The sequence below is a fragment of the Rhinatrema bivittatum genome, chromosome 10 (genome assembly GCF_901001135.1).
Source record: "Rhinatrema bivittatum chromosome 10, aRhiBiv1.1, whole genome shotgun sequence".
Taxonomy (NCBI): domain Eukaryota; kingdom Metazoa; phylum Chordata; class Amphibia; order Gymnophiona; family Rhinatrematidae; genus Rhinatrema; species Rhinatrema bivittatum.
This window is the reverse complement of record NC_042624.1, coordinates 64,038,157-64,065,187: the sequence shown is the minus strand read 5'-3', so window position 1 is coordinate 64,065,187 and position 27,031 is coordinate 64,038,157. Positions and strand designations below refer to the sequence as shown.

At 51.7% G+C, this 27,031-nt stretch overlaps 1 protein-coding gene across 1 annotated transcript; it reads left to right on the top strand.

The window, feature by feature from the left end:
- Positions 1-517: 517 nt before the first annotated feature.
- Positions 518-25,408, top strand: LOC115100312 (protein gar2-like). The gene is made up of 4 exons (XM_029618725.1): positions 518-629; positions 23,354-23,531; positions 23,850-23,940; positions 24,146-25,408. Exons 1-4 carry the CDS (start codon positions 622-624, stop codon positions 25,060-25,062), a joined length of 1,194 nt encoding a protein of 397 aa, XP_029474585.1. The 5' UTR covers positions 518-621; the 3' UTR covers positions 25,063-25,408.
- Positions 25,409-27,031: the final 1,623 nt, after the last annotated feature.

The following is a 27,031-nucleotide window of genomic DNA, read 5'->3' as shown; positions in this document are numbered from 1 at the left end:
AACATTTATTTTAGAAAAATATGCCACAGCACTCAAGCCTCGGCTGTTGGGATATCCCTAGGCTCCCGCTGACCCCCATCTGCCTGCTTTTACGGTCACTGGGAGCTCTAGTTGCCCATCGTTAATCAGCGTGGCTGAGTGCCACTTTTACTTTAAACGCGGTTCTGCCGCGCTCATTGTTGCATGCGGGGGGGGGGGGGGGTAGAATCCGGAGCAATCGGACTCTTCGTTCTTGCGATTCACTGCTGCTTTGGGGAATCCCTACTCTATCGCGGTTCCCAGGGGCTGGCCTCTTTTATTTGTGGCTGGCCCCTGTGTCTAATTTCAGCACTTCCAGCCCGTGCGGCCACGAGCCTGGACACTGCCAGCACCCCACGGCTATGAGATGCCCCTCTTCTTCCTGCCCCACCGGCCAATCAGAGGCTTTCTCCTCCCACAGGTAGGAAGAAGGGAGGAGGCTTCCCATTGGCCCTAGGGGGCAGGAAGAAGGGAGGAGGTTTCCGATTGGCCCACAAGGCAGGAAGAAAGTAAACGGAAGTATAACTGGGATTGTGGGAGAGGACGAGCCGCGATGGGCCAGTTGATGTTTAGAAACTCATCTTGTTCAACAGAGATTAAGAAATGCTGCGGTAAATATCTGGGACCGAGAGTCTCTGTGTTGTCCGCGGGCCCTCTCCTCAGCCTACCTCACTCCCCTGCCTCCCGTTACTCCTTATGTTAATTGGGATCTGATCTATCTGTCCCTTCGCTCACCCTGAAATTATTTATGGAATCCAAAATGACTGAAATTCTTCACCTCCCAGTATGGTAATGATTAGCAGACGCCGACCCCTGTGGTCCTGCTGCCTCAAGCTTCCTGCATGCACCGGCGGCAAACATCTCGTGCACCGCGGTAGTCTGAGCAGGCCGCTCTGGGCCCTTGCTTTCTCCTCCCTTTCCACCTAGTCCTAGACCCGGCACCCTGTCACATGGACCGCTGGGTGCTAGGGGGTGTCCCAACTCTCCCTTGGCCTCCACAATGAGGGTCACTTCTTTGGTTGATGGTGGATGCCTGGGGGGTCATTTGTGCCTACCTCTTGATTTTGGGTGGGGGGAGGCCAAATTACAACCCGGGGGACGGGACTGGGCCAGAAGGGAGAGCGGTGGCATCCTGGATGGGAGTTGGGGAGGAGGTGGTGGGAACCATAGAAGATCATTCTCTTAGGGTGAGCTCATGCTGCCTAGCCTCACTCTTTGGTACTCTGGTGTTGCTGATATTTCTGTCCCTGAATCTCCTCTTTCCCGCTGGTAAAACCTCATAATCTGTTTGGTACTTAGCTTCTCAGGGAGCAGGGGGAGTAATCCTGAGAAGCAGCTGTGGTTGGTGTAGCGTTCCTCACATTTCAGGGGTTGTGTTTTGGGGCCTTTTCTGTAAGTTTATGCAGCGGGCCTCGAGCTGCTGTCTCCCTACTAGGGTTGGCAGGAAAACGTAGGAAACTGCAGAAGTGTGTGTGTGCAACAAGGGAGGAGTGTAAAGGAATCAGACCTCAAGAGGAAGGGAAAGTAACTTAGATGGGGGATGAGTTTTACTTTCAGCTCAAACTAATTAGGAAACTTTCTGGCCCTGCAAGTACACTTGTTGGTGAATTAGAGGGAGATGAAGGCAGAGAGAGCGAGTGCTGCAATTGATAGTGTGGGAGAAGTACAAAAGTAAGAAAAAGCTAAGCAGCCTAGAAAAAAAAAGAGAAAAAGGCAGGGGAGCTATGATAAAGAAGCACCGAGGGTTTACGGGGGCAAGAGGCAGCTCAGTACGGGAGGCCAACAAAGCTCCAGTTAAAATGCCGCAAGCAGGCTACTCGGTCCTCTCAGATTCCCAGTGGCCTGAACAGAGAGCTGCGCCCTCCCCCCCCGTGCCCAGCCCGACTGATGTCACTGGGGTCCCACCACCGTGGACTCATGTGTCTTCCCGGGCTCGGCAGCAGTGGCGGCAGCAGCTGGCAGGGTAACCACCACCTGAGCCGCTGCAGCCTGCAAGGGCTCTGCCTCAATTCCCTGGGGTGGGATGCAGCACAGAGCCGCATGCTTCAGCATCCAGGAGCACATGGCCATCGCTGTGTGCCTGGGCCTCATCAAGCAGATCTCTACTTCCCGTTTGGGCTGTCCCTCGCCTCGCTGTGCTCCAACGTGAGCCAGCCCTCAATCAGCCCCTCTGATCCTGCCCGGGAGGAGTAGGAAGAGGACGTGGCCAAACTGTTTGGGATGTACGGAGCCGCTGCGGCCATGTGCGAGGAGAAGGCGGATGCCGACGGCTATGACTCGGATGGCTGCAGAGAGCGTGGCCGCTGACTCCTGCACTTTGTGCCTTTGCTCTGCCCTGTCCTGCTCTGCTGATGAAACAAGAGGGTAGGTTGTCTAAGAACGCCGTCTGGGCAACAATATGGATTAGACACCAAAGTAGTCCAACAGTAACCTTTTATTTGAGTGGAGACACATATTCAACCAAATGCCCGACTCTGGCCGAGTTTCGCCGCCTCAGGGGCTGTATGAAGAGATTCTTTTGGTAATTTTTGACAGTTCTCTTTATGGAAAAAACTTCATATATTAAACATTCAAATGGAATCTCTGTCACGCATAGTCTCCGCTCAGGTTGAATATGTGTCTCCACTCAAATAAAAGGTTACTGTTGGACTACTTTGGTGTCTAATCCATATTGTTGCCCTGTCCTGCTGTGCTCCTGACCTTTCCTTTCCTGCCACCAGTTGCTTGCAGCCTGGCTCTTCTATCCCGGGTTGCGGTGCGTTCAGGTATCCTCTCCACAACTCTCCAGAATGCTGCTTTCTCTTGCTCTCCGGCTTTACTTTCTGCCTTATGTGATCGCCGCTTTGCGCCGTCGGTAGTAAGTTAAAGCTAATCAGCCCATTTAGCAACCAGGACGCACAGGCGAATGGAGACAGGGGGTGGGGGTCGAGACCAGGTGCAGCAGATGGAGGGGCTGAGGAGAATCTGTCGTGAAGATCCGGGTTTTTTTCTGCTAGTCCTAAGTTTACAACACTGGGCCACTTTGCCCGCAGTCCTATTAAATCCCTTTTCCAAAGTACGTTGGGATTTGCAGTTCTGCATTTCTTGTCATTTACTAAAAACCCCGGAGTTCTGCAGGAATAGGAGTTAAATACCCCCAACACTGACTTCCTTTAGTGTTTTGTTTTGTTTTTTTCCTTTTCACCTACCCACCAAATTATGCCCAAGGCAGTTTGTAGCTTTATTAGAATTCAGGTGCAATAAGTCCTATCCCCAGGGAGCTTACAGTCTGAGCGTCGAGGTCCTTTTAGAACATAAGAGATTGCCATGCTGAGTCAGACCAAGGGTCCATCAAGCCCAGCATCCTGTTTCCAACAGAGGCCAAACCAGGCTACAAGAACCTGGCAATTACCCAAACACCAAGAAGATCCCATGCTACTGATGCAATTAATAGCAGTGGCTATTCCCTAAGTAAACTTGATTAATAGCCATTCATGGACTTCTCCTCCAAGAACTTATGCACTTCTCCTTCACCTAGGACCCCGGTTTGTCCACCGTGTCCTCCAGGCCCCTCCTGGCCCATTGACTCGGGTACCCCCGCCAACCCCAATTGCTGCGACAAATTGTACATTTGGCAATTTTCTTGCTAACATTGATTTCTGACTATCCGTCCCTATTGTTCCTAATTACTGTGCCTTCCCTTCCCTCCCTCATGTTCTTTGTTGGGTGGGTTGGTGGAAAATGCGAGTGCCGGCCAGCGTTTTCCACCGGGCCAGGCCAAGAGCCGGCCTGGCCCGGGGCTCGCCCCGCATTTAAGGCCCGAGGTCTTGCGTCGATGTGCGCCGGCGAGACGACATCATCGCACCTCAATGCGCCATCCCCGAAAACGATGCCCCGCCTTGCCGGGGTGACCTATCGCCCCCCACCCGGGCCGCCCCAGCACGATCGCCGAGGTAAGCCGACCCTGGGGAGGGGAAGGGGGGTCGTCTCGCCGGCAAGCGCCCTGTTAAGGGGGCCCTCCCCGTAGGCGCTTGTCGGTCCTTCATAACATTGGCAGCTTGCACCCCCGTGTCCTCTCCCCCCTTCCTTTTACCGGACAACCATACATTTCCTAGCGTGTAGCAGATGGACTCAAAACAAATGGGTATAGTGTGCTCGTGCTAGCAGTTGGAGACGGATCTGACGTCAGCACGGGTACATATACCCCTGCAGGAAGAGCAGCAATTCAGTAATTTCCGTCTCCAAAGCAGTTTGGAGCTACCTCACGCTCGCTGAGCGTGTTTCCAAATTCTAACGACTAAATTCCTAGAAGAAACCTATTGAAGACAAGCCCCGCACTCCTGTGGTGATACCAAGCGGTCACTCACCCAGTTGAGTTTCCCGAGCTGACTTCCGTGGTCCCTCGGAAGCGAGAGCCTCGGTCCGGTGGCCGGTTCGCGGCAGGGACCTAGCCCCCGAGTGAGAAGGGCTCGGGAGCGGCTTGGCCCCCGAGCGAGACGAGTTCGGGCGCGGCCTAGAGGCAGCCTCGGTCCCGGCGTGGACTTGGCCCCCGAGCGAGACGGGTTCGGGAGCGGCCTAGAGGCAGCGGACGCACTTCCTTATGCGCGGCGGTTGAAGGTACTCTCCCCCCGCAGCCGGAGACCGCCCGGGTCGCAGCCGGGAAGCTCCGAAGACAAGGTAAGGCGTATATCTTTACTTGGTCTCCGAGGAAGTGTGGATTCGCTGGGCCTGCCTATGAGGCAGCACGCCAAGGAGGTCGCCATTTTTTGCCTGCCTACTCACCTTCGCCAGCTAAGCGCACGCGATAGGCGCACGTTGCTATGCGCACGCGATAGGCGCACGTTGTTAGCGCACGCGATAGGCGTACGTTCGCACATTGTAAGCCGCCCGTGTATAGGCGCAAGTTTGTAGGCCGCCCGTGTATAGGCGCACATTTATAGGACGCTCGTGTATAGGCGCACATTTATAAGACGCCCGTGTATAGGCGCACGTTTCTAAGACGCTGTTCCTAGGCGCATGCTGTTAAGCGCTCTTGTTAGGCGCACTTTATTGGGCGACACTGAATTTCAGGCGAATGGAGCATAAGAGACCCATGTGGCCGCAGGGCCGGCACCTCCAGAATCTGGCATGAAAGCTCTAAGCCTCTGCTCAGCATGCAACCTCAGAGCCACACAGAGCGAGGGAGCAGACTCACTATGTGCCCAATGTGAGAAGGCCATGGGAGTTCCAGGACAGGACCGGCCCCAGCCCAGCGGTTCCTCAGGGAGCACACCGGACTTAGCGGGCCGCGGCGAGCAACCAGGGAACCCGAGAGACCTGGTGCCCCTACGGCCAGATCCGGCTTCGCTTTCCTGGGTGGAATTATTCAAGGGGATTCAAGCCTTTGTCCAGATGCAGTCTGCTCCTCGAATGGGTCTTTCCGTCCCGGTGGATCCGGTACCTGGCCCCTCGAGACCTAGGCGCGGCCACTCACCTCCCGACAGCCCCGATTATGGGGATTCAGATTGCTCCCAGGATAGTGAGGAGCCCCCCGAGGAGGGTGAACTTCCCTCGGAGATAGAGCCATATCGGACTATGAGGCGCTTCTTTCGGAAAGAGGATCTTTCAGGCCTGGTCTCACAATGCCTATCTGAACTGGCCATTCCGGGCCAGGAGTCCCCAGGGGACCCTAAAATGAACCCCCTGTTAGAGGGCCTGCGCCAACCGGCTCACCATTTTCCCCTCCTACAAGCAGCAAAGCAGCTAATCGATCTGGAATGGAAGGCACCAGAGGCCTCATTCAAAGGGGGTCGGGCCTTGGCAGGCATGTACCCTCTGGATCCGGTGTCCAAGGAGCTGCTGGCGTGCCCCAGGGTAGACGCCATAGTTAACGCAATAGTGAAGCACACCACCATTCCGGTTGAGGGGGGAGCGGCCCTCAAGGATTTGCATGACTGACGCATGGACACCATTCTGAAACAAGCTTTTGAGGTAGCAGCCATGTCCCTACGAATCGCGACCTGCTGCACCGTGGTGACGCGTTCCTGTTTATCACAGGCGAGAAACAACACCCAGGGAGCAGACATGGAATCAGCTCTCGCATTTCTCACTGACGCAGCCTCCGACCTCGTCCGTACGGCAGCCAAGGGGGTGTCCTCCTCAGTGGCAGCCAGGAGACAGCTTTGGCTACGCAATTGGGCAGCCGACTCGTCCTCCAAAACACGTCTCACAAGAATGCCCTTTAAGGGTTCCTTACTGTTCGGCAGCGATCTCGAGAACTGGGCTACTAAATGGGGTGCCTCTCCATTACCCCGTCTACCAGAAGACAGGGCGAGGAGGAGCCAGCGTTCTTTTTCTAGACCATCTAGACGTAGAAATTCTCAGCACTTCAACCCTTATAGGACTCGCTATCGAGCGCCTCGTTCCCAGGCCAGGAACCAGTCCTTTCGGACTAAGCACAACAAGAAGAGAACCGGCTCGTGTTCCGGCCCCGGCCGCAACCCACAATGACAATCAGCCAACCCATCCGGGGGTAGCAGCCATAGGGGGCAGGCTAACCCTTTTCTACCGCAGGTGGGTCGAGATCACTTCGGACCAGTGGGTCCTCGCCATCATCCAAGAAGGATATTACCTGGATTTCCTTCGGCTTCCGCCGAGCAAGTTTGTGGAATCTCCTTGTTCACCGCTCAAGGCAGCGGCACTAGAAGTGACCTTACAGAGGCTCCTGGCCCTAAAAGCCATAATCCCAGTACCTGCAGGAGAGAGAAATTCTGGGCATTATTCCATTTATTTCATAGTACCCAAGAAGGAGGGCACTTTCAGGCCCGTCCTGGACCTCAAGTAAGTCAACCGACACCTACGGGTCCCCAGCTTTCGCATGGAAACTCTGCGGTCTGTCAAGAATTCAGTACAGCCAGGGGAGTTTCTCACCTCCCTAGATCTGTCGGAAGCCTATTTGCATATCCCAATCCATCGGGATCACCAGCGCTATTTAGGCTTCAAAGTCCTAAATCAACACTTCCAGTTCCGGGCTTTACCCTTCGGGTTAGCCACCGTGCCACGGATCTTTACCAAGGTCATAGTAGTAGTGGCGGCGGCACTCAGGAAGGAAGGAATTCTCGTCCACCCCTACCTGGACGATTGGCTAATCAGGGCGAAGTCACCAGAGGAGAGCCACCGGGCAACCAACAGAGTTATAGCTCTACTGGAAAGCCTCGGATGGGTTGTCAACGTAAACAAGAGCTCCCTACAGCCGTCCCAGTCGCTGGAATACCTAGGGGTCCAATTCGACACCTAAGAAGACAAAGTCAGCCTAACCTCCAAGAGAAAGGCAAAACTCCAGAGTCATCTGCAGGTCCTGCTGAGCGCCAGCCGGCCCACAGCTCGGGATTACCTACAGGTCCTCGGCCTCATGGCATCCACTCTGGAGGTGGTACCATGGGCGCGGGCTCATATGAGACCACTGCAACGCGCCCTTTTATCTCGATGGAGCCCACGATCACAGAACTACACCGTGCACCTGTCTCTACCGGCCAGAGTGCGGTATCAGCTACGGTGGTGGTTGCAGCCCGGCCACGTGAGCTGGGGGTCAAGAATGTCCTCCCCAACCTGGATCCTGCTCACTACAGATGCCAGCCTGAACGGATGGGGAGCACACTGAGAGGAACTCACTGCCCAAGGGCGGTGGACCAGAGAAGAGTCAAGGTGGAACATCAACCGACTAGAGGCACGGGCAGTCAGGCTAGCGTGCCTGCGATTTGCCCACAGACTTCGCAACAGAGCGGTCAGATGTCCGACAACGCCACCACGGTGGCATACATCAATCGACAGGGCGGAACCAGAAGCCAACAAGTGTCCCTAGAAATAACGCCCCTGATGATTTGGGCAGAAGCAAATCTTCAGGACATCTCCGCCGTCCACATTGCTGGGAAGGACAACACGACGGCAGACTTCCTCAGCAGAGAAAGCCTAAACCCGGGGGAGTGGCAGCTGTCGCCCACAGCTTTCCGGATGATTGTGGATCAGTGGGGGACGCCGGGCATGGACCTATTAGCAGACAGGTCCAACGCTCAAGTACCCAGATATTTCAGCCGCAGGCGGAATCCGCTATCCCAGGGGATAGATGCCTTGGTACAGCCGTGGCCTCAGGGATTCCTGCTATATGCCTTTCCTCCGTGGCCCCTGCTGGGCGCCATTATACGCAAAATTCAGTGACACAGAGGCCTAGTTCTTCTAGTGGCCCCGGACTGGCCAAGAAGACCTTGGTACGCAGACATGAGAAGACTACTGGCAGGGAATCCTCTACGCCTGCCTCCACACAGGGACCTGCTGCAGCAAGGTCCCATCCTCCACGAGGATCCAGCTCAATTCTCTCTTACGGTCTGGCCATTGAGAAGGCTAGATTGAGGAAAAGGGGATACTTGGAGCCGGTAATAGATACACTCCTCCGAGCACGCAAGTTCTCCACATCACTGATATATATCAGGATCTGGAGGGTTTTTGAAGCCTGGTGCAACTCTCACAGCACCAATTCACATGCCGCTAAGATTCCTATCATTTTGGACTTCCTACAAGATGGACTTCAGAAGGGTCTGTCCCTCAGCTCCATCAAGGTTCAGGTATCAGCGCTGTCTTGCTACGGTCCCAGGAGTGAAGGCACCACCATTGCCAAACACCCAGACGTTTCACGTTTCCTGAAAGGAGTCAAACACATTCGCCCGCCACTGAAGTGGCCAGTGCCCTTGTGGAATCTCAACCTAGTATTGGAATTTTTGGCGGGATCAGCCTTCAGCCCCTTCGAGGCCTGTCCCTCCGTTTGTTAACCTTGAAGATGGTGTTCTTGCTGGCTGTGTGTTCAGCACGCCGCATCTCAGAGCTACAAGCACTATCCTGTCGTGATCCATTTCTCAGAATCACTCCAGAGGCTATCCATCTTCGCACAGTTCCATCCTTTTTACCCAAAGTGGTCTCACACTTTCACCTCAACCAAACCATATCCTTGCCTACCACGGAAGGTTTGCAGAAGTCGGAGGAAGGTCGAATGCTACGCCATCTTGACATCGGCAGACTGCTGTCCAGATACCTGGAAATGTCAGAAGCAGTACGAAAGACGGACCACCTGTTCGTCCTGCACAGCGGGAAGAAGCAAGGGGAAGCGGCCTCACGGCCAACCATCGCCCGCTGGATTAAAGAAGTTATCAAGGCAGCCTACATAGAGGCGGGAAAACCACCGCCTCTACAGGTCAAGGCTCATTCTACCAGAGCACAATCGGCCTCTTGGGCAGAAGCTAAGCTGCTGTCGCCTGCAGAGATATGTACAGTGGCGACGTGGTCCTCCCTCCATACCTTCTCCAGATTCTACCGTCTGGACGTCCAGGCCCGGGAGGACACGGCATTTGCGAGGGCAATCCTAAACGGCCCTTGGGCAGCCTCCCGCCCAGTCCGTGAGTAGCTTTTGTACATCCCATTTGTTTTGAGTCCATCTGCTACACGCTAGGAAATGTTGAGATTACTTACCTGATAATCTCCTTTTCCTTAGTGTATGCAGATGGACTCAGCATCCCGCCCGGCTGCCGGTATACATGGGGATTCACCGACTCACGGTAAGCCATGTTTTCTTATATAGGGCATCCACCCTGCCAGGTGTCGACGCCTTCCGGCTGAGTACACTGGCGGTCTCCAGCTACCATCAATTGGTCAGGGTAATCCTATTGATTAATCGATGGGTCAGTCACACATATATCCATAAAGCTTTTGCAAGGAAGATTACTGAATTGCTGCACTTCCTGCAGGGGTATATGTACCCGTGCTGACGTCAGATCTGTCTCCAACTGCTAGCACGAGCACACTATACCCATTTGTTTTGAGTCCATCTGCATACACTAAGGAAAAGGAGATTATCAGGTAAGTAATCTCTACATTAATCACACATATACCAGGATTGGTGAAAACAGGGCGCAGCTTTCATTAATTAACATAAAACCAAACTTTTTGGTACCCGAGTATTAGTGCGTCAATCAAATATTACCATACCGGGCTTCGTACCAGCGTCTGCCATTTTAGCCATTCTGCCACACGATCTTACCGGCCCCCCGCCGTGTCCAAGCCATGGGGCCATCCCCCGGGCAACCCATGCCCACCTCTATGCACTTCTCCTTCACCTAGGACTCCGGTTTGTCCACCAGGCCCCTCCTGGCCCACTGACTCGGGTACCCCTGCCACCAGACCGGGATAGTGTTACACTTGTCCCAGGCCCCCCAACACCTCTACTGCGGCCCAACCTCGGTCAACGCGCGCTCCAGCGCCTCTTGTATTGCGTTATTAAATAGGTCGTACCCAACATCTGATAAGTGTATCAGGTCCAGCCTATAGAGACCTAAGCAGGGCTCATCTGCCCACTCATGCTGTATGGTAACTATGGCCATTGTCCTAGCCCATACCTCTATCTACCTGTTCACCTTCCGCCCCCTTGACCCTAATTTGTCACCCTGCCATTTCAGCCTGGGTATGATTTTTGACCATCATATGGTTGCGCCCTGTGTCAATTCCTTGATCTCCTCCAGATCCCTTTTTATACTGTCTATTAGCTGCTTAGCTGTCTTCCCTCCCAGGTCGTTGCCCCCTAAATGTATGACTATGACATCCGGCTTCTGGCTGGTATGCAGACTGTTTTGTACCTCCGGGATCAGTTGTTCCCATCTCATTCCACGGATTCCTATTCATGCCAAGGAGATTCCCCGTGGTGCCAAACCCAAGTGCGCTCCATATGTTCTCTCCCGAGCCCTCCTGGCTGCCCAATGTACGAAGGAATGTCCCAACACCCATACTATCTTCCTTCATAGGCACGGACCTGCGGGTGAAATATGAATTGCATGGTTAATGACCTATTTGTACAGCCCCCGGCCTTACGTACCTATTGGCCGCCGTCGATTGCCACCTGCCAATCTTTTGTATAACCTCCATGGATAAGCCCGCCTGCCCTGCGCTCGTTGCAGCCCCAATCCTAAACGAATGGGTACCATACTCTCCCGGGTTTAGCCCTATGCTGGCCAATCCCTTGCGTAGCACTGCCGCAAATTGAAATTTGGTCAGTGGTACCCCGTCCTCATGAATTAATAAATGGGCGCCCCCTTTTGGTCTAATTTGGTATGATTTGCATTTTAATGTAAGAATGTCGGTATATAAAAATTATAAATAAATAATTTTGCAAGAAATTTACCACATTCTTCACCGGGCATGTCACTTTTGACGTCACCTGCACCAACCTTATTTCCACTCCCTTTGCCCTCTGATCAGTTTTCGACTTGTGTACCCTTATCCTGATTGCCTGTTCTTGCACGAATACGTTGTGCAATAGTATGCCGTCATTTCCCTCATCCTTTTTGGATGCTGCCACCAATTCGCTAACTCTTAACGCCGCGAAAAATGCCATGCAGAAAGCGGCCCTGAACAATATAACATCAAATCTATCTGAACAAACCTGCGCGGCCGCGTACCATAAACGTACCAATATCTCGAGGGTTATTGGCCGCCTCTTGTCCCCCTTCCAAGCTACAGTCCTGGCCCAGCCTGCTAGCAACTTCTTGACCATAAAATTATCTAGGGGGTCGCCTAAGCCTTGCGCTTTCGCGAAGAAAGTGAAACTCGCCAGTTGGTTTACTGTCGATCCCCTGGATAAGCCCTCCTCCTTTGCCCATTCCACGAATCGTTCTATGTGCCTACCCTCTATCCTTCCCCCTTGCCATCCCTGCTCCCGTAAGAATGCCTGTACTCTGGTAAACCCCTTGCAGTAGGCTTTCCATGTCGCCGGAGCAACAGATGCCTTCAGCAGCCCCCATTCTGTTACATTCCAATCCGCCATAGTCGGTTCGGTATGGGGGCTCCTTCCTCATCTGCCTCTGGTACCTGTTGATGAAAGAGATCCCACTTAGCCCGGGATAGCACGTCCGCCACCTGATTATGCATGCCTGGCACATGTTTGGCTCGTATTGTCGTGTTGAGTCGCAAACCCTGCAATACCACCTCCCTTAGCAATTCTGCCACTTTGGAGCAGCGTGCCGCTAGCCTGTTAATGACTGTCATGACCGCCAAATTATCTGACCAGAATACTATCTTTTTGTTGCGCAACTTATGCGCCCAAACTGTAATGGCCACCAATATCGGGAAGAGCTCAAGGAATGTGATGTTCTTTACCAACCCGTTCTTTATCCATTCAGCCGGCCATGGTGCCGCGCACCATGCACCCTGGCAGTAAGCCCCGAAGTCCCATCCTCCCAATGCATCTGTATGTATGTCCAGATCCCGATTCTACACCAGATTGTCCTGCCACATTGAAACCCCATTAAAGCTATCCAGGAATTCCAACCACATTACCATATCCTTCTTTATTGGGCATGTGATTCTAATGTGGTGCCGTGGGTTTTTCACCCCCCTGGTCACGTCAGCCAGACGCCTCAGGAATGCCCTCCCCATTGGAATCACCCGGCATGCAAAATTCAAACTTCCTATTATGGACTGAATGGCCACCAACGTTAGTTTATTGTATGACAATGCCCGCCTAAGCATGCTCCGTAACTTGTGCAACTTTTCGAGTGGCAGCCATGATGTCATGGCCTGCGTGTCCAGCTCGATCCCTAAAAACGATAATGTGGTCACTGGGCCTTCCGTTTTCTCACTGGCCAACGGAACCCCGAATTCTTCAGCCATCTCCTGAAATGCAGACAAAGTTTTAGAAACATAGAAACATAGAAATGACGGCAGAAGAAGACCAAATGGCCCATCTAGTCTGCCCAGCAAGCTTCACACATATTTTCTCTCATACTTATCTGTTTCTCTTAGCTCTTGGTTCTATTTCCCTTCCACCCCCACCTTTAATGTAGAGAGCAGTGATGGAGCTGCATCCAAGTGAAATATCTAGCTTGATTCGTTAGGGGTAGTAGCCGCCGCAATAAGCAACCTGCACCCATGCTTATTTGTTTTACCCAGACTATGTTATTAGCCCTTATTGGTTGTTTTTCTTCTCCCCTGCCGTTGAAGCAGGGAGCTATGCTGGATATGCGTGACGTATAAGTCTTCTCCCATGCCGTTGAAGCAGAGAGCCATGCTGGATGTGCATCGAAAGTGAAGTATCAGGCACATTTGGTTTGGGGTAGTAACCGCCGTAACAAGCCAGCTACTCCCCTCTTTGTGAGTGTGAATCCTTTTTTTCCACATTTCCTCTTGCTGTTGAAGCTTAGAGCGATGTTGGAGTCACCGTAAGCCTGTGTATGTTTATTTAATAAGGGTATTGACTCCAGGCAGTAGCCGTCATTCTGGCGAGTCACCCACTCTTCATTGGCAGCCTCTTGACTTTATGGATCCACAGTGTTTATCCCACGCCCCTTTGAAGTCCTTCACAGTTCTGGTCTTCACCACATCCTCCGGAAGGGCATTCCAGGCATCCACCACCCTCTCCGTGAAGAAATACTTCCTGACATTGGTTCTGAATCTTCCTCCCTGGAAGATTTAGCACAGGTGTCCGCATGGGCTGGCCCCATGAATAAAAAATCATCGAGGTAATGCGCCACATTCGTATTCCCCGCCCTCTGTTGTAAAGCCCAATGCAAAAACGTACTAAACATTTCAAAGTATGCACAAGAAATGGAGCACCCCATCGGCATACATTTGTCAAAGTAGTATGACCCCCGAAAGTGAAAGCCTAGAATGGGAAAATTGTTAGGGTGTACTGGGAGCAATCTAAACGCCGATTTGATGTCTGCTTTTGCCATCGGCGCACCTTCCCTGCAACGCCTCACCAATGTTACGGCCTGGTCAAATGAGGCATATTGCATCGTACACGCCTCCTCCGGCAGACCATCATTCACTGAACGCCCCGGTGGATAAGACAGGTTTTGTATTAACCTGAACTCGCCCCGTTCCTTTTTTGGTACTACTGCCAGAGGTGACAACATCATGTTATTAAATGGAGGGTCCGCAAAGGGTCCCGCCATCCTGCCCAATTCATTCTCCCTATCTACCTTTTTCTGCACTATGTCTGCGTGTCTAACTACTGAAGATGAATTCGTGTAACCCGTGTCCGTGATCTTGCCCTGGAAAGGTATCCTAAAACCATGCTCGAAACCGTCCCTCAACTGTTTGGCCTCCCTTCGCCTTGGGTATATATCCAGCCATTCCCCCATGGCCGATAGCCGCACTGGGGTCGGTGCCTTGCCCCCCGCTTTACTGTTTTCCTTTTCCATTACTCCCGGCTAAAGACCCCTGCATATGTGCTTGAACTGACAATCCTGGAACGTACATCCTGCCTTGTTAAAACGCCAGCATAACCTGTTGTTACCATTATCCCCCCACTGAGAACTACCCGTACCGGCCTGTCCGCCAGATGACCTCATAGGTTTGTGCGCTGTACCTGACTCCATGACCTTGCTAGTCATCTGCCGCAACCACAATCCCACGTCCTGAGCTGCCCAGGACAGGTTCCTATTATCCTCCATCCTATCCCTGAACTTCTCGTCATAATTCAACCAACACCACCCTTGATATTCCTTGTACGCCTCCAATATAGAGTCAGCATAACTCAGCATGGGGGCATATTGCGAAGGGTCCTCCCTCCCAATGACACTGATCATTCTCAGAAATGCCCTTGTCCAATTGGTAATGTTCCTGGTCACCTTTACCTCTGCCCCTTTCTGCTCCTCCTTTTTCTTTCCTTTCCTTTTTTACGCTGCCCCTTTCCTTCCCTCTAATATTGTGAATATATCAATATATTCACGTTTTCTAATCTTGCTCCGTAGTGCCTTTGGCACGCTCTCCCACAACTCGGCTAGGTTCGGAAGAGCTACCGCGGCCGCGTTGGCGGCCACTATGTCCCATGCTGCAGAGCCCGAAGAGCCCGCCGAAGCCTCACTCCTCTCCGATTCCTCCTCCGAGGATCCCCCCATGGAATCACTGTCATGTCTCTTTCTTTTAGCCCTCTTGCCTTTTGGATCTCCGGCCGATACCGTTCTTCCTTCCCGGTTTCCGGCCTCCTCGGTGCGCACTTCCCGGGTGTCCTCCGCTTCCCGTGGCGCCCCAGCTGTTTGACCGGTAGCGTTGGTGACCTCTCCGCGGGGCGACTCCCCTCCGATGTCGCGCTTGTGTTTATCCTCTCCTCGGGGTCTTTCGCCGTCTCCCCTCTTATCCCTACGTCCGATGTCTGTCCGCCTGCGCTGCTTGTTGGTGTTGTGTACCATAGCGGCGGGACCTGCCACCATGGGGGGTACATTGGCACTTGCCATGCGTTGTGAATGTAGGGGTTTCCCTCCTGTACTCGCTGTGCTGACGATGACGCCTCCGCTCCGGATGGCCCCATCGGGGGCCACATGGGCCAGCCCCACGGTGGCACACTATATCGCCCTGGCTCTGGCTGCATTCCGGTCAATTCTCTGCCATTACCGGTCGCCGTATCGCCTTCCGTGTCCACCGCAGGTGTCCGTCCATTCGTGTTCCTCCCCGTCTGCTTCTTGTCTCCCTTGCCAGTCTGTGTTTGCCCTCTTCCTCGTGCCTTAACTCTGTCCGTCCTGGGGCGTTTGTTATGGTCTTTGCCTCCCTCTCCCACACGATCGGGTCTCTTTGCCATCTCTGGCCGTGGCTCAGCCGGCCTTTGGTTGCCGGCTCCGCCCCCTTGTCTGCCTCGGTTTCGAGCCTGCATTTGTTCTTTTACCAGCCATCTTCGTAACAACGCGGGGTAAAGGTCTCTCTCAGCTCCCCAAGGCTGTAAACAACTCCAGTTCTGTATACTCCCGCAGCTTCCCTGGCCCATGAAGGGCAAGCCAGACCACGATCGGAGGAGAAAATCAAAGTTTCGTACTCACAGTTCGGATGCGGTAGCTCACACCAGCTGCTGGGCCCTCTAGAATCCCATCTGCACTCAGGATCTTGATATCCGCTGCGCTGCCCGCCGGCGGCAAATGTGGCTGTCTGCAAAGCAGGAGTCAAACCTGCTGCTTGCAGGCGCAGGAATCAGCACTATTGTCCCTTACCCGCCGCAGTAGTGCTGATTTGGGGTCTCCTGGTTGCTCTCTTTGCTTATCAGGATTTTCAAATTCACCCCCCCGCAGTTCTAATGCGTGGCCGCCGGGTGCTGAAAGCCTGGGCCACCGAAACTCCCTTTTCTGCTCTCCTCGATTATCGGGGCCTTTACCTTCTCCCCCCTGCAGCCCTAACACGTGGCTGACGGGTGCAGGAAGCCCAGGCAACAGAAGCTCTTTCGGAGGTCGTCTGTACCTTTAAATTTCGCGCCGCCTGGAGGACCCTTTCGGGTGTCTGCCACAACGCCTGAGTTATTTACCGACCCCCGACTCCTTCCACCCAGCTCCCGATCCTCGAAGACCCGCGATGCTGCATGGTCCTGCGATGCCCACTAAAACGTGAGCACCGGCCAGCGAAAAGAGGCCTGGCCCGGCGCTCGCCCCGCATTTAAGGCCCGAGGTCTCACGTCGATGCGTGCCTGCGCGACGACGTCATCGCGCCTCAATGCACTGTCCCCGAAAACGACGCCCCGCCTTGCTGGGGCGCCCTATCCCCCCCCCCACCCGGGCCGCCCTAGCATGATCGCTGAGGTAAGCCGACCCTGGGGAGGGGAAGGGGGGTCGTCCCGCTGGCAAGCGCCCTGTTAAGAGGGCCCTCCCCACAGGCGCTTGTTGGTCCTTCAGTGTGTGGGTTTAGAATGGGAGCTTGAATGTGTGTGTGTGTGGGTTTAGAATGGGAGCTTGAATGTGTGTGTGTGTGGATTTAGAATGGGAGCTTGAATGTGTGTGTGTGTGGGGGGGTTTAGAATGGGAGCTTGATTGTGTGTGTGTGTGTGTGGTTTTAGAATGGGAGCTTGATTGTGTGTGTGTGTGTGGTTTTAGAATGGGAGCTTGATTGTGTGTGTGTGTGTGGTTTTAGAATGGGAGCTTGATTGTGTGTGTGTGGTTTTAGAATGGGAGCTTGATTGTGTGTGTGTGGTTTTAGAATGGGAGCTTGATTTTGTGTGTATGTGTGGGTTTAGAATGGGAGCTTGAATGTGTGTGTGGGTTTAGAATGGGAGCTTGAATGTGTGTGTGTGTGGGTTTAGAATGGGAGCTTGAATGTCTGCGTGGGTGGGTTTAGAATGGGAGCTTGAATGTGTGTGTGTGGGTGGGTTTAGAATGGGAGCTTGAATGTGTGTGTGTGGGTGGGTTTAGAATGGGAGCTTGAATGTGTGTGTGTGTGCGTGTGCAGGGGCAGATTGGCCTATTGGGGGATCAGGCTTCCCCCAGTGGGCTGGTCGCTCCCATCACGTGACTTTTTTTTTTTTTTTTTAAACTTCCCAGCCAAAGACAAGAAGAGGGTCTGGTGGTGCTGCAGCCTGAAGAGAAACCTGCGGGCAGGGCTGGTGGAAGCACTAGGCCTGGGCCTAGGGCGCCACGAGCAGTGGTCTCCCGAGGGGAGCCAATGCCCCCGGGCGCAGGGAGGCTCATGCGGCGCAGCGATAGGCAGTTGGGCAGGGCCGTGGTGAGGCTCACGTCACCACGGCCCGAAGAAAAAGATCGCGTTTAAACGCTCTGATGCTCCTCCTCCTTCCTGCCTATGCGGCCCCGGAAGTAAACGTTGCCGGAGCCGCGTGGGCAGTAAGGAGGAGGAGCATCAGCGCGTGCAGAAGAGGAGTAGCGCTTACGGGCCGAGAAGAGGAAGAAGCCCGGTAGCAGGGCCGCTACGGCCCGAGAAGATCAGGGCCGCTGCAGAGCCCATCCTGTGGCGACACGCGAAGAGGAGGCCCAGAGGTGAGAGAGGCTGAGGGTCTGTAGAGTGTGTGTGTGTGTGTGTATGAGATGAGTTGAGAGATTGTGTTTGAGAGTGAGGACCTGAATGTTTGCAGAGACTGCATGTGCTTGAGCAAGACAGCATGTGGGAGCGAGAGAGAGCCTGTGTATGTGAGAGTCAGACAGCATTTGCCAGTGAGAGACTGTATGTATGAATGATTTTATATGAGAGAGAGCATGTGACAGTGAGAGCCTGTGTATGTGTGAAAGAGAGAAATGCATGTGAGAATGAGAACCTGACTGTGTGTTTGAGGGAAGAAGATGGAGAGAAAAGAAACAGAACGAGGCCAAGGAGAAGGAACAAGGGAGAGGAAAGCATTCCGGGGGTGAGGACTGGCTTCCCGGCCCCAACGGCGTCCCTGGTGCCTCCCCGTCTGACGTCATAATTGGCGGACCGTTGGGGTCCTTAAAGGTGTGTCTCCGCCAGCGCGTTGCTGAAGCCGCGCGTGCCTTAGCTTCGACTTCGCTTCGATCTTCGTTTTGATCTTCACATTGAACTAGGTTAACAAGAGATTGTTCCTTTCTCAGAGGCCTCCGTTTAAAAGGTATACCTTGAATATTATAAGGAGAAGTTTGTAAAGTAGCCAGCTAAGCCATATTTCTTAACTATTTGGTAATGCCTCATACTAAGCGAAAGGGGAGACTTCGCTTGGAATCCTCTGTCCCAGCGATAGCTGCCCCCTTGCAACCTTTAATTCAAGGCTACTTTACACCTGTTGCAGCCTCATCCCTGGGAAATAAATCCGCTGAGAGTGCAGGTAAGGAGCAAAACCTGCCTCTTTTGGAAGACCATCTTTCATTGAGCCCGGGAGCCCCTGAAACTCCTTCTCCTCCATATCTTACTAATCTTCAGGACTCTGCCCGGGATACCCTACCACAGGTTGGAGTTAGACCGGACTCAGAGGAGGGACTTGGAGTGGAAGTAAGAAATGATAAGTTGCCTATTGCAGGTAAACTTAATGGAGAAGATCATACGAGGGAAGGAGACCCAGTAGCTGAGATCTCCAAGATCTCTGAAGTCTGCAGGGAGGGGGGGGAAGAGTATTGGCTTCATGATGGAAAAATTAGTTAAACCTGAAGTAATAACTCTAGATGCAATATGGAATGCTATAGTGGTTTTGGGGGGTTCTATACTACGGTTGACAAATGTGGTAAATAACTCACAAAATTTAGTTTCAGAAACTCAATCAAGAGTTGATAAATGTGAAAGTAAAATAAAAGAAGTATCAGATCAGTTAAATTCTGTTTCCGAAGTACAAACCAACTTGATTTGTTCGGATAAGCTAATGAGAAGAAAAATTGAAATTATTGAAAATAGGACATGTTATTTAAATTTAAGAATATTAAATTTTCCTTGTGTAAAAGTGATATCTCCTAAAGAACAACTTAAAAAATATTTAATGGACGTGTTATTAATATCAGCTGAAAAAATCCCCATAACATCTAAAATATATTATGCTTCAGTATTAAAAAATGCCTCTGAATCAATAAAAAAGGATTTAAATGTGAATCTGGAAACAGATCTCACAGCCTTTTTGGAAACATCGATTGCAGAGCAAATTGAATATAGGGGAACTTTACTAGTAGCATTTGTTAACCCAGTTGATAGAGATCTGGTATTAAGATTGTTCCTACGTAATCGGAATAAATTATATTGTGGACAAAAGGTATGGATTTACCCTGACATCATGAAGGAAACCCAAAATCGTAGAAAAGTTTTTGTAAGCTTGTGTCAGGAGGCAAGATCTTTTGGTGTCCGTACAAATGTAAGATACCCCTGTAAATGTGTTGCACAGTATAAGGAAAATACTTATATTTTCTATGAACCATCTGAATTGGATGGGGTTTTCTGTCTAATTGTAAAATTGAAGCCAAGCTTCCTAAGCCCACAGGAGCTGGATAAGTGATATATAGGCTGCTATTTTTTCTCCTTATTAGTCTACAAGAGGTCTGGGTCATTTAAGTTGCTCCAGATTTATTGGTATCCCTTTTATCTTTCCTCATATCAATTAGGAATATTGACTTATAGTGAATCTCTGTTCTGATTTTTGTTTGTTATGATTACTGACTGATGTAATTTGCTTATGAGATTCTTTGTAAGTATATCTTGTAATATTATTTAAAATTGATAAATAAAAAATTAAACAAAAAACAGTAGGTACCCACCCACGAGACAGGTACCAGTAGACATCTTACGTCAGAAATCAAATAGTTTCTAGCGATTCAGTTGTTAGCGATTATTAATGGCACATTCATTGTATAGTTTTTTCTTACTATTTTTTCTTCTATTTGTGCCCTATTTTAAACCGTTATGATGGTAAATAACTTAATGACGGTATAGAAAAACTTTAAATATGTCCATAAAACATGCTTTTTTGCATGCACATTTTGGCTTAGCCTGCTTTTTTTTTTGTTTTTCACTCCTGATGCATTAGCCTGCCTTAATTTACTGCATCCAGAGTTAACATTTCTAGTGCTTGAATAAAGCTGAAGGTGCTTGCACATTTTTTTTTTTTACTCGCATCTTCTTACATCGGAGGCTCTGTTCTCTAATGCGTGTGTGAGATTTTACTCACGTCTTTTTACGTTGAGGCTCGGTGCTCCCGCGAGTGCATTATTGTAAATAGGTGGCTTTTTCTTTCCTATGCTCCCCAGAAGGGTCTGGGCTCTCCATTTGCATTAGAAAGATTATTTGTATGGCACTATTCCCAGTGTAAGCTCTAATGGATACTACTGGACTCCAACCAGTTTCCAGTGGACCAGTTGGTGTTTGCCATGCAGAAGCTAAAGTTGCAAAGACCATTCCTTCAACAGAACAGGTGGCGGTGCCTCCGTCAGTGCTGCCTGACCAGATATGATTGTTTATCTGGTCTTTTACTGTGGAAGAATCAGAGACACACTCCTCTGCGCTCTACATTGGGATTCTTGAATGAGTGCTCTATTTAAGTTGCAGCTGGCTGAGGTAGTGGGCGATGTCAGCAGGTCCAGTAAGCCGTCTGATGGGTCTGGCCTGTCGGAGAGCCTGGGTTCGATTCTGCTCCATGGGCCAGACACGTTGCAGAGGCTGTGTTCACAGCCCTGGGGGATGGAGTGTAATGGCGACACCTAGTGGTGGGTTTAGAGCTAATGACTCCGGGGCTCTGGCAAGAATCCTGATGCCAGGCTCTTGGCTGAGGACTTGACTGGGTTAGGTGAGTTGAGAGGGGTTATAAAACAGGGTTGTTGCCCCCAGATCCCAGCCCTGGTTCCAATCAAGCTGGAAGTGTAAAGGAGCAAGTGGAATCTGCTGCTCCCCCCTCCCTCACCCCCCAAAAAATAAAGAAGCTTTCAGCTTTTTCTGACAAACTGACTGTATCCGCCAGCCTTTTATTTCTTTCTTTGTGGTCTGGCAGTTTCTTCTTGCTCCCTTTAGGCTTGCAGCTTGAGTCTTCATTCAGCATTACCCAGGGTTAGCCCCCTTCTTACTCTCCCCAGTTGTTGCAGTGACAGGCGCTCTTCAGAACCTGACAAAACATGGATTCGCCACTTCTCCAAGCCCATCCGGCCCAGGGAGCAGGTTCTTCTCCAACTTTGTAACATTCCTTGTACTGATTTCCAGTTCGTGGCGGAATGAATGGGAGCTTTAGGACTCTTCCTCTGTTTTTGGAACGTGCTCTTGCCCCAGAAAGTCGATAGCCTTGCAGATTGGTCGCCTTTCCGGTCTCTGATATTTGTCTCTGCAAGAGTAGAGCAGGGACAAGCAGGAAGTAAGACCACAAATGCAAGTGTTTTCCCCTCAGCTCAACTAAAATTTCTCCCCGAGATCCCAAATTGTATTGTAGCCCCTTGAGTTTGCTGCTTTTCTGCATGGCTGGCTCATTTCCATTGTGTGGGGAATATAGCACAGGTGAGGAGCAGCAGCAGGAGAGCAGTACAGGACTTGCGGAGTGGCCCAAGCATCTACCATCGCACAACGGAAGGGAGAATAAACAGGCCGGCCCTCTTTGTGCAGAACGTGCACTTAGTTTGAGTTTAGGACGGTCGGAGGTCACACAGGGATTCCACAGTTTTCATGGCTAAGGAAGTGAAGCTTAAACAGATAAAGAGCAGACTGAGGTTATCTCTTGTTTTCTACCACTTGTAAATTCCCATTGCCGAAACCAACATCAGTTCTAAACCCTTCTCCCACTACTGCCCTCTAGAGCTTCTTCGAGTATGTCCCTTCCTTTCACAGCTTCCCACTGGTCCTTTAGCACCGATCTCATTTTTAACTTTCATCCTGGTTTTACTTGTCTGTGCCTCCCTTGGTAGAGTATTCCATGCATCGTCCACCATTAAATGTTTTCTCATATTCTTCTACTCCTTCCTCCATGCAGGGTCGTTGCAACCCACTGTGCAAGCCATGCATTTGCACCGACAAGTAAAACCAGGATGAAAGTGGCTTTGGAGATGGGGGCAGCGGTTTAGGGGCCACCTGCAACCAAAGTTAGGAGGAGGCCCCGGAGTGCCCAGCAGATCCCCCAACTCACGGGCATCCAAGGTGCAGAAGATGCCATGGGCTAGCCAATGGATCCCCAGACCATGGGCAGCCAAGGTAAAGATGCCACATGCCACCAAGTGGACCCCAATCCACTGGCGGCTGTGGGGCCCAGGTGGATCCAAACTCAGCTGCTAGAGTTCAGAAGATGCTATGGCAGTCTGGCAGTTCCCACCCCACTGGCTGCCCAGACGGAGAGGAGGCCAATTCAGCCTGGCAGTTCCAACCCATAGGGCAGCTGGAATGAAGAGGAGGGCCTGGGATTGCTGGTGGACAGGAGAGAGGCCCAGTGTGTGTGAGCATGTGTGTCTGTATTTGAGAGAGCAGTGTCATGTGTCAATGTGAGTGAGAAGGAACATGTGTGAGTAAGAGGGAGCATGTGCGTATGTGAGCTTGTGTAAGTGAGAGGGAGTGTGTGCATGAATGAGCTTGTGTGAGGGGAAAAAAGGAGCGTGTGTGTGTGTGGAGAGGAGTGGATGAGTGTGTGAGAGAGAAGAGAAAGTTTATGCATCCTCAGTCTCACCACACTAATCAATGAGAGTTTCAAGGTGACTGGAAATGAAAATTCCCAGGTGTTTCTCGGAGGATTTTTAAAATTCTTATTGGTTTTAATGATTGCATGTTTGGAATATTTTACTGATTTTTGGCAAATTATATGAGCTTTTCATTACTGAATATTCTATTCATCAGCTATTTTAAAACATTTATTCATTTTATTAATATGGTTCTACTATTTTGATGTGTTTATTTCTTGGTTTTATTGCTTAAAGTTTTATGAGGGAATGTAGTGTTTGATTTTCCATTGTTGCAGTGCATACGCTCTGACTTCTGGTTTCCAGTTCACTTTTTGTATGCACATTTCTAGTTCTGCTTTCTAGTCTCTTTATTCTATATTTCTTGAGGCTCTGTCTGTGTGACTGAGGTGAGTTAGTCTGCTAGCGAGGATGCAGGGATCCACAGCAGCCTGGCTTGTTCTGTTTTCCTAATAGGTGTATTGGTGTTTTAGGGCCTGTGTAATATTTGCAGTGTTGCCTTTTTATAGGTCAGGACGCAACCCAAATTTTTCGCTTGAAGATGTGCGGCTCCTGGCAATGCTAATAATAGAGGATGAGAGGCACCTCTTTTTTCGCCCTGGGCGCCTGCGCAATCAGATTGCGTCAGATGCTGCCTGGCAGTCGCTCAGGGCAAGATTCAACGCCCAAGCAAGTTATCCCAGGGAGGTGAGTATGGCTGAGGCCTTGAATGGTACGATGGGTGGCCCAGCATTAAATAAATGTTTGCATTTTTTATTTCTCTTCTCCCTGCGTATGGGGGAGGCCTCTCTTGGTAGCTTGAATTGTAGGATGGGTGGAGGGGCAGGCCCAGCATTAAATACTGTAGTGTATTTAGTATTATTTTTCTCTTTATTCCTACCCTCCCTGCGTATGGGGGAGGCCTCCCTTGGAATCTTGAATTGTAGGATGGGTGGGAGGGGCAGGCCCAGCATTAAATACTGTAGTGCATAAGGTAATGTTTGCATTTTTTATTTCTGTCGCCAGGTGGAGGCGTTGAAAAAGAGGGCCAGGCGCCTGCGGCGCCAGGAGAGGGAGTGGCTCCTGGCCCTCCGCACCGGACTTGGGCAGCCGGATGGTGAGTATATTAGGAATTACAGTCGATTATTATACCACCTAAATCGATAATGTTCATGCACGCGCTTGTTCATTTGCTTGGCTTCTCATCATTACAATTGTTGTGAGTGAAGATAAGGTTTATTTATATCTGTTGGGTATTATCCAAACATCTTTCCTTCCAGCTTTCTGTTTCCCCCAACATCTTTTGCTATTACCGATTTCAGACAACTCCAATTCCACCTCTGAGGAGGAAGCCGTGTTCACGGAGACTGAGGAGGAGGAATCTGTGTTTACGGAGACTGAGGAGGAGGAATCCTTGTTCACGGAGACTGAGGAGGAGACTGAGGAGGAGGAAGCCGTGGCCACGGAGACTGAGGAGGAGGAGGAAGCCGTGGCCACGGAGACTGAGGAGGAGGAAGCCGTGGCCACGGAGACTGAGGAGGAGGAAGCCGTGGCCATGGAGACTGGGGAGGAGGAGGCCGTGGCCACGGAGGCTGGGGAGGAGGAAGCTGTGGCCACGGAGGCTGGGGAGGAGGAGGCCGTGGCCACGGAGGCTGGGGAGGAGGAGGCCGTGGCCACGGAGGCTGGGGAGGAGGAGGCCGTGGCCACGGAGGCTGGGGAGGAGGAGGCCGTGGCCACGGAGGCTGGGGAGGAGGAGGCCGTGGCCACGGAGGCTGAGGAGGAGGAGGCCGTGGCCTCGGAGGCTGCGGAGGAGCCAGAAGGCCCACCACCACAGCCCCATTCCCTGCCCATTTCCTGCCCCGTTTCCCGGAGTGATGAGGAGCCCTCCAGTGATGTTCCATCCGTGTTCCAGGAGCAAGAGGCAGCATCCAGGCCTTCCTCAATCGAGGCACGCCTGGATGCTGCCTTGGCACTGATTGGTCGGCTGGACCGCAGGATGGAGGCACTGGAGGGGCTCCTAGGGGCCCATTTGGCAGAGCTGGTGCAGGGCCAGCAGCAGATCATTCAGCTTCTGTCAGCAATGGCAGGAGCTGGATCGCCGCTGGTCCTGTCCCGGCCCCCGCCACGTGGGCCCCCGCCACCCCCCCCAGTGACTCTTCTCCTCGTCACCCCGGGAAATATATCCAATCCCTGCCCTCCATCCCCCATCACCTACCTGTACATCTGTAAAAAAAAATAAATATATAAATATATATATTTTTTTATTTAATACAATATCCAAACTGTTGCGTAGGATACAATAATGTAAAATAGAGAATAGAACAGTTTCAGGAGTATTGACTCTTACTCAGCATGAACAACATTCTGTAGTGTTAATTCCCCCCCTCCCCCAAGTATACCCTATTGTTTTTCATCCCATGGTACGTTCTCCAAAGTCTATCTTCGCAGGCCAGAGATATCACCCGTTGACAGGGTTGTTCGCGGTCATAGAGGTGCTGAGCTTCTGTCACAACTGTATTCATCAATATAAATATAAATAGGTCAATGCATATTATTTCAAGACAGTAAACATTATTGCATCCTGAGTTTCAGAATTGATCTTTTCTTCCTCATCTGATAATGTGAAGGCCTGAACATTCCTGCTCTCCCAGGTAGTTTTGGGCAAAACACATTGCAGAAGGTGGTTAGTTTGTAGTTCTTATTGCTCTGTTGGTCATGTACTAAGCAGTTGCCATACCTGAAAATGGGGGGGCCATTCTATCATGTTTCACTGCTGTCAAGAAGTCCAAGCGCCGGTGGATCTGTAGTTTGATCTCCACCTCCTGCAGAGTCGGTACATCTGTGGATTTCCAATGCCGGGCAATAGCTATACGTGATGCAATCATTATTTCTCACAGGACAAGCAGGATGGTAGTCCTCGCTTATGGGTGACATCATCAGGATGGAGCCCAATCACGGAAAACTTCTGTCAAAGTTTCCAGAATTTTGACTGTCCCCTACTGGGCATGCCCAGCATGGCACTAATCCTGCAGCCAGCAGGGGTCCCCCCTCAGTCGTCTTTTTTCCGCGCTGCAGTAGCCTCACATTTTAGGAGCTCTGTGGAGATTCCTGACAGGAATTTTCCTCACGGAATTAACTAACGTTAAATTGCCCCACAGGGGTCCCTCCTCTAACTTCTCTCTAGCCATAGTACTTCGGTAAGTTTTTTGACAGTTTTTCCATCGATTACCGTCGAGTTTGGCCCTTTCGGCCTACTGGCCGTCATCCGTCCTGCGGCTCAATTTTTTGCTATGGCCATGGCGTCGGGGTTCCGCCGGTGCCCAGACTGTATTCGCACCATGTCTATCACAGACCCTCATGGCGTCTGTGTAATGTGTTTAGGCCGGGAGCATGATGTCCTGACTTGCACCAAATGTGCCCTTATGACACCGAAAGGTCGCAAGGCCAGAATGGAGAATATGGAACTTCTCTTCCGCTCTCAGACCCCGACTCCGTCCATCACATCGACGTCATCGGAATCGGTCCCATAGACGTCACGCCAGCATCGTCCATCGACTGGTGACCGACCGCCATCGACGTCTTCACGGCCATCGACACCCGCGACTCCCCCTCAAGATCGAAGAGATCGCAGGGAGAAACATCGCTATCGGCATCGCAAGACTCGGACCGTCAAGGGAGCGAAATCATCGACCTCGCCACCGTCCGAGTCACCGTCAAAGAAGCCCCGTCCAGGAAAGGCATCGCCCATTCCTGCGACCAGGTCAGAGAGGCCACCCTCACCCGATCGGGATTTGGGAGTCGCGATTCCGCCTGTAAAGGTGGTCCCTCCGACTGTGCCTCTGCCTCCCTCTTCTGATACGGAGCCGTGGCTGCTTGCTCCAGGTCTCCGGGAAGAACTGGACCGGCTGGTCCAGGAGGCCATCGACAAGGTGATGCAACAACTCCAGGTCCCTTTGGCACCGACACTGGCACTGATTGTGGAACGGGTCATCGACCCGATTCCAGCAGCGCTGGCACCGCTGCTATCCCGGATGGAGGCACTCCTAACTGCCCTTCCACCGGTGGTTCCCGGGTCTCCGATGGCTCCGGTGTGCTGCCCGTTGACTGCTTCATCGGGAGGAGAAACACCGTTCCGCATTCCTCCTTCGGGAGTTTTGCCTCTGCCATCGATGCCAATTTGTCCCTCGCCACCGATTCATTCATCGGGG